The sequence below is a fragment of the Athene cunicularia genome (genome assembly GCF_003259725.1).
Source record: "Athene cunicularia isolate RWA chromosome 5 unlocalized genomic scaffold, athCun1 chr5_part2, whole genome shotgun sequence".
Lineage (NCBI taxonomy): Eukaryota > Metazoa > Chordata > Aves > Strigiformes > Strigidae > Athene > Athene cunicularia.
In genome coordinates this window covers 7,771,981-7,786,488 of record NW_020799102.1, presented here as the reverse complement: position 1 = coordinate 7,786,488, position 14,508 = coordinate 7,771,981, and the positions used below count along the sequence as shown (strand labels likewise).

At 42.3% G+C, this 14,508-nt stretch overlaps 1 protein-coding gene across 19 annotated transcripts in view; it reads left to right on the top strand.

The window, feature by feature from the left end:
- Nucleotides 1-11,393: 11,393 nt before the first annotated feature.
- The window catches only part of BRSK2 (BR serine/threonine kinase 2), a 315,364-nt gene continuing 312,249 nt past the window's right edge, over nucleotides 11,394-14,508 (top strand). For 6 of the 19 annotated variants that reach the window (XM_026850203.1, XM_026850207.1, XM_026850205.1 and 3 more), the window contains exon 1: nucleotides 11,395-11,843. In XM_026850203.1, the coding sequence (XP_026706004.1) occupies nucleotides 11,750-11,843 (94 nt within the window). In that variant the 5' untranslated portion in view covers nucleotides 11,395-11,749. Of the gene's footprint in view, nucleotides 11,844-14,508 lie in introns of all 19 variants that reach the window. The other 13 variants (XM_026850212.1, XM_026850210.1, XM_026850209.1 and 10 more) reach the window with 3 other exon arrangements.

Below are 14,508 nucleotides of genomic sequence, written 5' to 3'. Positions count from 1 at the left end.
ATCATCGATAACCAGATGGCCTTCATGACACATACCAAAGTGGCAAAGCTTTAGCAGAAAGTATTTTGGGTTTTTTTGCTTTTGAGCATCCAAAGATTTCATGGGTTTTGGCAAAAAATAGAGAAAAAAAAAGCTGCTTTGTGGCTGCTGAATTGGGCTCCAAACTTGTTTTCAAGACTGTTTCAGTTGTAGACCTCTCAAACGATGCTGGGTAAACCGTTTCATCTGTACCACAAGTCTGTCTTTGTAAACTGGGGATAGTCATCACTGGGAGAGGGATTGTCAGGTACTTATGTATGACCACTACTTCTTAAGATAGAGCTTGTACTCAGGTTTGGATCTCTACATCAAATTGTGACATAGAATCTAATAATCTGTAAATGCTGACATGAACAACATACATACAGTGGGAATTCCCCTTTTTAAAAATGGGGGGGTTTTGTAAAATGTCCACCAGCATTGAAACAGTGTTAAGGCCATGTCTTGACTTTACCACCACTGATATTTGCTTACTTGGTACATTTTTTAAAAGTCTATTTATACTTGCCTGGTCTTTGGACTTTTAAGAGACATATGACATTATTCCCATCTAAGTTCATTACAGGTCTTTTGCTTACTTCTACCATTCCAGTTCTGGCCTGTTTCACTAGTATTTCTTTCCACGTGAGTTGTGTGTTCTCCATTTTAGGATAGAATATAATTCTATATTAATAGAAGTGGGATAACTGGAAAACCCAATGAAATAGCTCTTCTATGGCCTCTCTCATCCCGTGCTTTGCAAGTTCTGGGACTGCTAATGTCAGTCTCTGTGATATATCTGCTGGGGTGAAGTTGTTCTGACCTGCAATAACAAAGTACATCATTGTTGGCTTGCATGTTATAAAAATGATGCACAATACTCACATCTAAAAGTCAGAATAAACCTTTTACGCATCTCTTTGTCAGTTCTACAAATGGTTGCAGTTAATCGATGCTATAAAACTTTCCTTCAGGCACTGGTATTCAGTGTTCACACTGGGAAATGCAGTTTGAGTCTGACATTTTAAATACTGGTGGTATTATCTAATGAAATAACTTGTGGTTTGAAAATTCCCATCAGTAAAAAAGCACGAAACTGCTGTTGAGCTAGGGTATTTTAAAACATCTTTTGAGGCACTGGGGAAAAAAAAGATATATTGTAGAGACACTATTATTTTACTACTCTTTTCCTCAACCAGAGGAACTACTCAACCAGAGGTCTACTGTCCCATTGGTGTATCCATGTAATTTTCACCAACATTAATGGGAGCTATGTGTATGACCTGATGAGGGCATACACTGAATTAAAATTTTTTTTTTTCTTTATTAACAAGTGCCAGGCAAGCCTTGTCATGATAGAGGCCCTTGAGACCTTTTTTCTACCTTGCCATAATGAACACTGTAGATTTAGCAAACATTTCAGGATTTCTCCAGGATATATTTTTTTTCGTTTTGTATTTCACAGATTTGCGATTTTGAAATCAACCAGCTGTATCTCAGGGGCTGTGCAAAGAAAAGAGGCGAAGGAAAGGAAAATCTCCCAGGTAATGACAAACTGTGGAAATTCCATAGGCTTTTATCTGATGTTTTAACAGTGAATCACTGCATAGACATTTTCTTACATTTAGGTGTGTAAAGACTAAAGATGGCATTTGGAATTTTGCTCTTATGAAGCCCTCAAAGAAACAACATTATATCTATCGAGGCCATTTTCTTAGCATTTCCTGAAATTAAAAGCCTACTGGGACTACTGTAAGTACACACTGTACTGTATCTGAGGCAAGCCCATGCCTAGAGGGCACAATCTATCCTTAAGTGTATGTGACCTACTAACCACAGTGAAGAAAAGAGCAGGTGATCTGATTTACTGCTTTTCTGAGAGAATAACTTTTGTCTTGGCAGGAGAAATGTAAAGGCGGCACTCATGCTAATGTGTGCACTGCTACTCCCCTGGGAGTTCACGTGCCATTCTTCAGAGCAGTTGTGTCCCAGCTTTTCAGCAAAACTGTTGAAAAGGTCAGCACAAACTGACCGTATTCAAAAATGACAACCCTTCAGTTCTGCTGTTGGGAGTGTTTGTGGTCCTCATATCTAGACGGGTGAAAAAATATTAGGTAATATGCAAAGAATGCATTTCTGATGCAACTTTTCAAGAATCTCAGACTTTTCAAGAGTCTTTTTCAAGGATCTCCAAACATATCATAAAGAGTAGATGAGTTGGAAATATTTTCTGAAAAGGAATGAAACATAGAAAAGGAAGCTAAAGGCAATAATAGGATTTTAGACATCTCAACTTCGGGCTGCCTCCTTTTAGCTAATTTTAATAGGACCAATATTTAGGAGGGCAAGGGCTCTGCACTTTTTGGCAACTGGGCCTCTTTCAGTGGAGTGGCAAATATCTGTGACACATGAACTCACTAGTTAGTTTGGCAATTCTTGCTCAGAGTAACTTGCCCAAGCTCATGCAGTAAATCAGAAGCAAAACCCGTGTAACAGGACAGAGTCCTATTTTCCAAAGTTTGTTTATCCAACCAGTTCATAACACTTTATTCCAGTTCCAGCTGAATCATTTAATCATTACAATGCTATAGTTTGTTTCAGCTTTTTATATCGCCAGCAGGTGGGGATTTAAAAAGCATTTTGCTGTTCACCCTTCGGTCATCCTCATAACTTTCATCTGCGCATTGTTTTATTTTGCTAGAGGCTCTCCCAACAGGCTGGCATTTTCTCTGAAAAGCTGGATCACCTATGGAGCTGGGAACTGTGACCTTCTGGTGCTTGAATAGTTCTACAGAATTTTCAGAACTTCGGGGTGTTTTTTTTTTTTAAAAAAAAAAAAAAAGGAAAAGTCATTAAAACATAGGTTTTAGAGAGTCTGAAATCCCCTCCTAGAATCATTTGCTCTTTGGGGAGGCAGGGAAAGTGTTTCAGCTTTCAGTACTCTGGACTGCCCTCTTCAATACTTCATGGATTTTGGAGCTGGATTTTTCATTTTTGGATAAATACTATTTGTAGTTTTATGTTAGCGGCATTAGCATAGCTCAGTTGCCTAAATATTGTTCTAGTATCTAGTTGTATTGTTCTAATACCTTATAAACATTGCATCTAGTATCTGGTGCTCCCACGCTGTGTTTGTGCCTCTGCTACTAAGTAGGAAGGCTCTGAAGAGAATCAGTTACTGAGGAAGGTGGTAATGTTTCAGTGTATGGGTTTTGTTAGTTTTGTTGGGCTTTTTATTATTCAAATGTTGTAGTTAGAAAATACATTTTAAGGTAAATGATGTTGGTTTTCCTTTGTAATATAAAACCAGTATTTTGACCAGTGTAAGCATCCCCTTTGCACCGACTGATAGACCTCAGTATGCAAATCTTCACAACAGCCTCTCCCTTCTTGCCTGTGCAGCTGTGATAGAAGAATTCTGTAGCTGCTTTCCTTTTGATGAGCAATATCCTGTTGACCCCTCAAATTGCTCTTCAATTCTTTCTCTCAACAGATGAAACTCTTCCTATTGCTTTATGCTGGATTCCACTGTCAGGTGTGCTGGCTGTTGCTAACCTACACCTGCCTCGCAGCCTTCATCCCAACTACTGTCCTAAGTCAGGAACTACCTCATGGGATCTGTCTTTCTTAAAAGCTTATGTTTTGCACTTGCCACTGCTATGTGTGGCAATTTGATGAATAGATATAGATCTGCTCACTGGTGCATAGTGGCCTCGGGTTCTTGGCTCCTTTGTTCTATTTGCCTACTGCTTAGCTTGGCACTCTTTTTGAGTAATGCCTTTTGTTTTCCATGAGACTGCTGTGAATACAAAGAGAATACCCACTTTTTCACCTCATCAATCTCTTTGCTCATCTTTTAACAAATACCTGAGATAGTATATATTTATGCAGCAGGGGACCCTTCATCATTTTGCTATTGCCATCAGTCGCTGGCTTGTCTTTACCTCTAACCCTCCCAACATTTTGTGGGAACCTAGGGCTGGATGTCCTCTTCTCAAATTCCCAGTGAGTGCTAAATCACTGTAAGTCTGTGCACTTTGCTTATTTCCTCCTATGTGTCAAATGCCAGGTATACCTTATCTTCCAAGAGATATGGCACACTTCCAGATGACAGCTCCTGTCTGAGGGTCATTCCTATAATTCTCCCTGCAGTAAGAATGGCAGGTTATTGTAACAAAGAAACCAAGTGCTTCTTGTAGTTAAAAGACAAATTATCCAGCAGCATAACATACAGAATGTTGCGTGATAAAACACCACAAAGGAGCTCTGAGAGACAAAAGGAGGGAGGTAGCCAAGTAATACCCTGCTGGCCTACTCCAGGCCCCTCACAGGGGCCACAGCACAAGCCCATGTTGAACGCAGGGGTGCAAGGGTGAACAGCAACCCAAATCAAGCTCTTGGACTAAGGGGCTCACTGACCAGGGGTGGGACACGCTATGGGATGCAAGGGAAAAGCAGTTCTGGATCTCACAGGACTTATTTATGGGATGTTTAGGGGAGGAAGCAAAGGTGGAGAAAGGGAGAGTTTTAGGTGACTTGGGGAGGGATATGAGTGGGGAAATAGAGGGGTAAGCAAATAAAAAGGGCCAGTTGCATAGACATAGTTGGCGAGTCAGAATGCCCGTCTGGCTATGCCCTGTGTCTGCTCAGCACAGTCTGTCCTGCGTTCTTACGAAACTCTTTTCTAACTCTTTCCTGGGTGAGGGATTCTGTGTGCATATGTGTACAGGGGTGTGAGTTCAGCAACTGGAGACAGGCCACAGGGCCTGTGTGGCTGCAGTGCAGTGACTGATCAGTTGTGGGTGTGCAATGGCTAGTAAAGACCAAGCCAAACCAGCTGGCAAGTAGGTGAAGTGACCCAGGAGCAAGGGGTTGGCGGGGTCTATAAGGGCCAGCTCCAGCTATGAGAGCACCAGTACACCTCAAAGGATGAGGGCACAGGGGAGGTGGGAGGAGTGGGGGTGTGGGCCTGTTTTGCCAATTATTATGCCTAGCATAAAGGACACAGCCAGCATAAAGATGAGCCAATAACCAAATTGTATTTGATACAAAAGGGTCAGTACATGGGTGAGCACTGGGGGTACAAAGTCAATCAGGTTATACGTAATTGACATCAATCCAAATGATCCCAACAATGAACCACACAACCAACAATGAGTGGAATAAACAGTGAAATACAGTCTCCCGTAGAAGGGATGGGAGACAACCAGGTCAACCAGCCAAACACATAAGACCAAGGAAGCCACATCCTGAATCTCTACACAGCCCACGTTTACAAAAGCCAGACCTGACTGGAGCCCAGTCCCAGGGAGGCGGGAGGTCCTTCCCCAACAGGGAACTCTGCACAGGGCATCCACCTCACACACAGACACTGCCCCTGACTGCAAGTGGTCCCAGCTGTTATCCCTCAGTGGGACACCTGGCCTTGGGTTACTGAATGCAGACCCCTGGGGCTCCTTTACCCAATGGCTCTGTCTGCCAGGCCGGCACCACCCTGGAGGGAAGCCTAAAGGCAAACTCACCCATGTGTCACCCTTAATTTGGGGTTGAAACCCTAGTATTTCAGGGCCTCACTGGCTTGTATGTGCAGGTCCTAGCCACTGAGGAGACTGGGGTCCCAGGGCCAGCTACTGGGCAGACTGACTGTGTGGGTCTAGTTGCTGGAGCCATCCACCTTGTGCATTTATAGATATTCTCACTATTGGACTTAGTTCCATGCCGCTCAGCCAGAGCGGAGCAAGGTAAGAACCATCAGTGCTGCCTATGTTTACATGTGTGCTTCTGAGTGTCTGTCTAGGAGTTGTGTGTCCAGACATGTAGGTATGTGGTGCATGTTTAACTGAAACTATACCTCATACTGTCTCTGGTAGAAGTTTCCCTGTAGTCTAGAGAATTAACATTTTTTTCTTGTTCATCCCGCCCAGAACATTTTAGGCTACTTGAGAACTCTGAGAGAAATGCAGGGATCTTCTAGGATGTTGTCTGAATGTTTCACTGAACCATCTTTGACAAAATCTAGAAAACTTGCTTTATTCAATGTATTTGAAATCATACAACTTCACTGCATATTGTTACATCCATGATAGCTGTTAATATGCGCTTAACAGTCACTTCTTTATGATATAGTCCATCATCTTGTGATCAGGCTGCACATGTATTTTGTGGCAGAAGCTGATTGGATGGAATTGCTCTACAACAGAAAAGCACAGCCAGAAACTGCTCCTGTGTTCACATACCTATTTTCTATGTTTTAATCACCAAATGCTCTGGTCTATAAAGCTGTAAGGTTTCAAAAAAATGGTGCCTCACTCATGATGTTCTTCACTTTTTGGGGTTCCTGAGCATTGATCAATGGATGTTACTTGTCTCAAGGGTTCACTGTCTTCTGAGAAGTATGCACGTAATCTGAAGAGATAGCTGGCCATCTGTCATGGTGTCAAATTTTTAAAGGAAGACAAAACAAGCTCACAGAAAAAGAAATCTGTTGAGGACTATGGCATATACAGAAACAACATCTGGCTCAGAAAGTTCCTGAGCTGAAAACAATTGGATCCTGAGAGAATACTGCAGAGAAGGATCACATACACTTGCCCTGGACTTATTCTTCCCTGAGCTTGTGTTTACAGGCACCGCTGGAGACACAGCATTAGGGTAGGTGGGCAGTTGATCTGACAGCCCAAGACAGACATCCTTTTGGTCTCTTGTACCTCAAAGACAGGTCAGATACCACAGACCCATCCTCACCCTGAAGTGCCTGCTTTCAAGTTGGGTTTCCATCAAGACACAGCCAAAAGCTTCACACACTGAACCTATGAATGTGTCTGTATAGAGTATTCATATTTTTATGAAATACAAAGCTCAGTGTATGAAAAGAACTTCACACAGAGGTTTTCACATTGCCTTAGTAAACTGGAAGGAGCTTTTTGTTTCTTAATAATTTAATAGTTCTGTGAGGCACAAGTAATGACAGCAGCAGGCTTGAGAAAAGAGTCCACAGTCTAGAGGAAGTAATACTGTGAAAGCAGTTGTCTATTTTGTAATTAAACATCTCACAAACTTTTACTTTAATCCAGCTTGAAACAAAGATGATATGTAGATGACTAGCTAACGGTTATTTTTTCTGGATGAACTTTAAAAATGAGGTACTAGAATATATAGAATGCCAGGAATCCTAATAATAATAGCTAAATAATTATTAATAATAATAGCAACAACAACAACAACAACAGAAAAATCTCCAGTGTCTATCTAAATACTGTCATGGCATACCTCTGCTGAGTGATGTGGACCAGTTTAGGAACTGCTAATGTGGGAGTCTTTGTGGAAGCACTGTCTTCCATTAACCACTGTTGACTAGCTCAAGTTCATCAGTATTTTCCAGCTAGTAGAAAATGTATCTGAAATCTGAGAGTGTTCTCTCCCTTTCCCTTTCCCTTTCCCTTTCCCTTTCCCTTTCCCTTTCCCTTTCCCTTTCCCTTTCCCCTACCTTGGCTTCTTAGGAAGATGGTAGATATCTAATGCAAGGGGGACAAATTCTCAATTTTAGACTGTTCGCATCTGTTTGGAGATGTTGCAGATTGATATAATTACCCTCAATATAGGCATTATCAGTATTGATGCCTAAATGTCCCTCAGATACCTGACTCGGTTTATTATAGAGTATCTATACAATGAGGCTAATTCCCCAAATATTTTATTCCTAGTATGACCTGTCAAAGGGGTGTCATGTGTCCATAGGTATGTGGATGGAACATGTAATTCAGCATGTGACAATGGATCCTGACATTGCAAATGCTGAGGATTTTTGTCCTGTTTATCTTTAATACATCCTTATCATTGGTATTAGCTATTGGGTTATTCTAATTGGAGAGAAACTCCTAGTTTATGTGAATTTTTCTTACCATGAGGACACTATTGATTCATTCTATGCTAATTACACGTTTATTGGTTTTTTTTTTTTTTTTTTTTAAAATTATTATTAACTCCACAAATACATTCAACTGAACAAGTGAAAAATATTGAATAAAATGTCCTCACGGACCTGGTTTTTCCTCTAGCTTCTTGGATCATTTCATGATCCATCTTGACCCTTAAGATTCCCATGGGAATAAGAAGTAAGGAAATGGCAAGCATCTAAGAAAACAAATGAACACAAAGACTTTCATTAGACACAAGCTACTGTCAATAGGAGATGGTGTAAAATGCCAAAAAAATGCAAATAATTTTGCTCTGCTTTGTTTCAGAAATATGATAAAACTGAGCAAAATTCTAGATCATTACTTTTTTTTACTCACTCCTTACTTAAGCAAACTTTTGCTGGCATCGGTGTTGAGTCCTTCCTGAGTGAAATTTCTGCAATTCAGTCCATTAATGAGAACAATGAGAGAAAAACAATGGAGAAAGAAGTAAAACTACTGAAGATGGTGCCAATACAATAACTATACACTTAAGTTTGCACTGCCTGTTCATTTAAGCACAAGATGATACAGAATAAGGTCAGGGGAAATCATCCTATATGCATCCCCAAAGATAGCTGATATATCCAATGACAGCAGAGCCCTGTTTATTCAAAATACTTTTGGAACATCAAAACATTTGGATAAACAGGGCTTCAAATAATTGAGTTATTGTATAAGTAATTCACACCAGGGGGACATAACCTAGATTCAAAGGAGTGAGTTTCAGATCAAAGGGGTACAGATAAATGGGATTTTGCTTTATAAGAACAAATAAAATAAACAGCATTTGATTATTCAGGAATCAAGAAATGTCCAAACGTTTTTTCAAGAAGAGTTTAGGACAAAAGGTCAAAATTGTGGCAATAGGCCATACAGAAGAATATTCCTATGGAAACAAAATTACAAGTAACTAAATGAGACCAAGGAGGTGTGGGGTGAAGTTTTTTGTGTGTGTGCATGCTTTTTGTGGTTTGGTTTTTGTTTGTTCTGTTGTTGGTGCTGGTTTTGGTGGTTTTTTTAACCAGCTTCCAATCTTCCAATCAGGATCATAATGAACTTCACCAAGTTTTTCGATCTTACTCCAGCTGCAACACTTACGCATATTTTGTGGCGGAAGGTGGGGATTTGTGACATCCGTGGCTCCGTGACGCATTTTCCCCAATGCCCAACTGAAGCAAAGTGTAAAATGCACAAGTTGGGTCTTGGACGGACGATATTGTCCAATTGCTCAGCTTTCTATTAATATCACGATGCAGATACGGTTTATCTACATGCAGACAACATCATCTCCAGCGAAATGCCCTGGGCCTGCCAGGTCCGAGTCCCGCCGCATGCCTGGCACAGGTCCGCACGGGCAGGCACTGCCTCCCCCTCGGCCGTGGGGCAGGTCTCCCAGGCCTGCCGGGCAACCGTTTATCTGCCGGCCCTGCCAGCAAACCCTGCACCTCTCCACAGGGGCACCCACAGTCTTCTCCCCGCCGGCCCAGACCCCTCGCTCAGCACTTTGGGCAGGAAGAGCACCGCCGCCATGTCACCGTGGTTGCCAGTGGGGCCGCTGCCTCCTCTCTCCTCTCCCACTCCAGTCCCGTGGCTCCGCTGGGGGCTGCAGGGCGGAGGGGAGTGGGGGGGCCGTGGGGCAGTGCCACCCCAGTTGTTGGCATCATTATTCCCACCTGCCTTTTCTCTCCCCTCGGTGAGGGACTGCAGGCTCAGGGGTGTGAAGTGACGCACCGGGGCTCTGAGGGGAGAGGGGTGAAAGAGGAGCAGCTGTCGGGCTTGCGGTAAGGTGGGGGGAGAGCAGTGCTTAATGAAAGGTTTGGGGGAGGAAGCTTGGAGAAATGGCAGTTTAGTTTAGTAGGGGAGGAAGGCGAACACCTGTGGGGGCAGAGGTTGCGGCTGGGAAAAGTCAGAGAAGGAGGCTGAATGGGTGGTCACACGGGGTTGAGGTTTGGAGGGGAAAGCAGTGGAATGGAGATGGGTTGGGGTGTTTTGGAGTTTGCTGGCAGGTTGCTGCAGCAGCACAGTCTCAAGTGAGTGAAGATAAACCATAAAGAGCAAAGCAGGGGAAGGTCAAAGCAAGCGTTGTGTTATTGCTTCCTGAGGAGACAGAAGGATATCTTTGAATGGGTTTAAGGTTTCTGTCCACAGACCTGGTTTCCTCCCACCTCCTCATCTTGTTAACTCCTCTGCAACCTGTTGGATAGAGTTGTGTTGTCAGTGATAGAGGTCTTGTTAAAGAGCCAATTTCTAGTTTTATTCTAATTTACATCAGTAGCTGTTGTCTGTAAACAGAGGTATTAAAAAAAGGTAAATTTCCCTGTTTTAAAAACATACACAAATCTGAAATAGTCTTCTCTCTCAGCGAGGAACAGATAACGATAAGGCCTGTTCAAGTTTTTCCCTCTCTTTACACTCTCTTTTACAGGCTTGTCAAGGCTTCCCTCTCTGACTAAAGAATACTTGTGTGTTGTGTCTCAGTTGCATTTTGGTAAGAACATCTTGACCAGTTTTCTGTCTGGAGTGGAGCAGAGAATGTAAAAAAATGGAACTTGTATGTGGTGATGATTTCAGCTTGATAGCCCTGGAGCCTGGCTGAAACTGCTGTATGGTCCTGAATCTACAAAGTACGTAAACTTGTGCCTAACTTGAAGCAGATTGGAAGAATCTTTTACTTCATCCAATCCTTAAACTCTGAAGGTTAACGCAGGCATAAGTACTTGGTCAAAACCAGTGAAAGTTTTCTTATGTTGCTAGTATGGGGCTTGAGGATCTGGGAATCAGTTCCATCAAGCCTCTAGTTCCTGGATTCTCTGCTGTGTTTCTAGTTAAGATCGTGGCTGTGCCACTTTTGATCTGTTCATCTAAGGAAGCAAAGTCTTATTTGCTCCCATCAAACTCAAAAGCAGGTCTGTCTTTGAGTTTAGTGGTTACAGGATTGGTCTTGATATTTTTTTTGTTCTTTTTTTTTTTGTTTTTTTTTTCTCTTGGCCCCCTGTCCCCAAAGGCTCTCTTTAAAGGGTAGAGCCCACCAAAGATGTAGGTTTAACGGATTGAGAATTTCCCAAGCTCATTTTCAGAAGTAGCTCTTCTTTCCTATTTTCTGCCACAATTTCAGCCTTTAATACTCTGACAGTATAGCTGCATAGTGGAGTGTAATTCACAGGGAAGGAAAAAAAAAAAAGTGTATGCTTAGGTCTGAAGTGATATACACATTAAGCTATCTTTAATTGTGCCTTATCAATAGACTGATAAGCTCAGGTGTTTGCTGTTGCCATTGATGCTGCTGCTCTGTAGCAGGCAGAGGCAGTAACTGCTGCTGATGGAAAAGAAAAGGTAGTGGGAGGAGGCGGGAAGAAGGAGGTGGGAGACGAGGGGATTGGCTGTGTTTCATGTCAGTCACAGCTGCGGGCCCCAGCTCTTCCGCTGCTCTAGCTCTGGCTCTGCCGTGAACAGCTCCCGGAGAGAACAAGGCGTGCGGAGCTCGGATCACCAGCATCATGCTCCTCGGGCTTGGATCGTAGATCCCCCTCCTTGAACATTAAAATAACTCCTTCGGCCATCAGCGCCCCAGGCAGACCCAGCGAGAAAACACGCACGGGAGAGAGAGAGAAAAGAGGAGGAAGAAAAAAAAAAATCTGCAACCAAGTGGACTAAAGCAAAGAAAAAGAGTGCTTTGCTTGCACAGCTGCAAAGTGGGAATTTAAAGAACTGCAGAGAGAGAAATCCCAGCTCATCAGCACATACACATTGCAGAATTACAGATCCAGGTAGAAATGTCATCAACAGGGAAAGAAGGCAGCGGAGCTCAACATGCACAATATGTTGGACCCTATCGTTTGGAGAAAACCCTAGGAAAAGGACAGACAGGTTGGTTCCTTTGCAGCAGCCCCGGCGCTAGGGGGAAGGTGCTCTAGTAGCCAGTGAGATGTTGGGGATGGGATATTTGAGGGTTCAGGTTTTCCCATTTGCTGTTTTAGTGGAGATAATATTCATAGGGAATTTTTGCTTTTTTTTTATTTTTAGTTTTCATTTTAATTGTTTCTTCCTTTTTTTTCCTTAAAAAGAAAATTTATGTTCATTACTCCTGCTAATGGGTGTTGTTCTGATGACAGCCGGAGTGCATGCAGAGGGAAAAAAAAAAAAAAAAGATGATCTGCTGGTGGTGAATTTTCACATCAATTTCTTCACTGCCCTACTTAGGAGCTTTTTCTTTTTAATCAAATTATATTGAAAGGAAAGGTTCACAGCCTGTAGTACCGAAGAGGTGGTGGTGGTGGTAGTGGGGGAGTCACCAGCAGTATTTCATGACATCATGATTGAAAAGGGTGTAGTCCTTAAGGTGCAGTTGGGGGGGTGGAAATATGTACAGTATGTCTGTGGCACTGACTGCTGTGGGTATTTAGCAAATATGGATGGATGGGCTGGTGGTTTTTGTGGGTAGGGTCTGAAATAAAAGAAAAATAGAGGATCATCAGCAGAATTCATTCTGGTTATGCTGTGTTTTTGTAGGAGGGATTGGGGGGGAGGGGAGGTTATTTAATTATTTTTCTTAAAGCTTGTTTATGAAACTCGCCCCCAGCAGATTTTCCTGAATGGAACAATGGTAAGAAATATTAAAAAGAGGAAACCGAGTGGAGGGAATTAGCGGAGAGCAGGTGCTTCTGCCCTACATGACATAATTAGATCCCCCTAAATGCGTTCAAGATCTGGACTTACTGTTGCTTGCTTGGATGGCATATTCACTTCAAGGGCAGGGGAGCATTAATTGGAAGAAAAGCCCTTAAAAAGAAGCCCAAATGTCTTCCTTTTTTTAATTTTTTAATTTTTTATTTTTTTTAATTTTAGTAACTGGTACAATAAGCAGTGGCATCTGACAAATTCATTGGGTTGGGAGCCCCCCACAAAAGTGGATTGAGACCCCAGATTAAAATTTAGGGAAAGGGGAAGATCAGCCATAGGGGGGCTTCTTTGGGCATGTGGGTGTTAAGTGTTTTTCATTATGGTAGGACAATAAAACATGATGCATTGTGGTGTATTTTTTTTTTTTTTATAACCCAGCCGAGCTTTGCCCATCTGTTGTCTAAAGGATTTAATAGGCGTTTCCATCCCCAGCTGCTGCCTCTGCTCTGCCTGCTTCTTCACTGCCCTGCGTGGCAGCAGCTCTGCAGTCCGCAATTTTCTTAGGGACACAGTCAAAATCCAGATCTTTCTCTGTAAGAAGCAATGCTCTTCTGAGATGATTGATTATAGCCCCCCCTCCTTCCCCTCCTCTTCACAACCCCATAGCAACCGTTCAGAGACATGGATGAAGATGACATTGTCTTCTAGTGAAAGTGACTTTTATTTATATTTGATTTTTTTTTTCAAATCCCTTCACTGTATCAGTTGCTAAAGGTAGTTCTCTGTCACTGTTTTGGTAACCACCTTTTTCCTTTGCATAGCTCAATAAACCTTTACTTCTGCAGCTGTATTCTTACTAAAAATCTGTTCTGATGATGCTAATGAAAATACAGAAAAATTACAGTGTATTGGTAATAAAACTGCCCTATTTCTGCTGGTAAGCCTTTCCTGGATACTCCAGGTGATCAAAGAGCCAGCTGTAGATAGACAAATTCATTTTTGTCTTCATCACCATTTCCTTTTTTCTCTCTCCCTCACCTTCTCCACACCCCTCCCTTTCCTTTAAATACAATTGTGCCTGAGATTCCTGAAAATACAGCTACATTAACCTTTTGCTCCATGTCTCATAGCCTGACGTTGTGGTCCTAAAGGGTTATCTGCAGCTTTGGTTATTTTTTTCCTCTCTGCTAATCTTCCTATCTTCCTCCTAAGTGATTAGAGATGTGGGGGTGGAGGGAGAAGAGGAGGATGTATTTAGAGGCTTGCTGCTGTTGGCCTCTGCAGTTATTCAACCAGCTGGACGAGGGTGAAAGTTTCCCTTTGCAGTTTCACCATATAACTGATCTTTATAGATAAGTCTCTGCTGTTTGCACACATGAATGCACATAAAATGCACAATGCATGGTGTCATAGAAGCTGGAGGTTGGGGGAGGAGGAAGAGGAATCTTAAAAGTAGCTGATGTCAGTCTATGTCTTCCTTTCTATACCCGCCCTTGGTTAACGGATTGATGCACTGAGGTGAAATCCAACTTGGTATTAAACATACATGGCTAAATATGGAAAAATGCTGTCTGGTCTTCTCGCATTTTCTGTGCTAATCACATTTGGGAGCACGCAGAATGGCACGAACAGTGTTTGGTACATAGCTAGTCCTCATCCTGCTTGTTTTGGAGGGTAAGCAGGCAACCTGCAGTATTTTAGGGAGAGGACAACAGCGCGGTATGAGGGCCCTGGTTCACCAGAGTATGTTGTCATGGTGTGTAACTTTGAATTTGGGTTGCAGTGGCATATGGCTGAAGAAAGTAGTGGCTATAATCCTTCCGTTAGCTTGGAAGATTAGGAGGTAATGGCTTGGAATATATATATATTATATATATATATATATATATTTTTTTTTTTTTTTTTTTTTTTT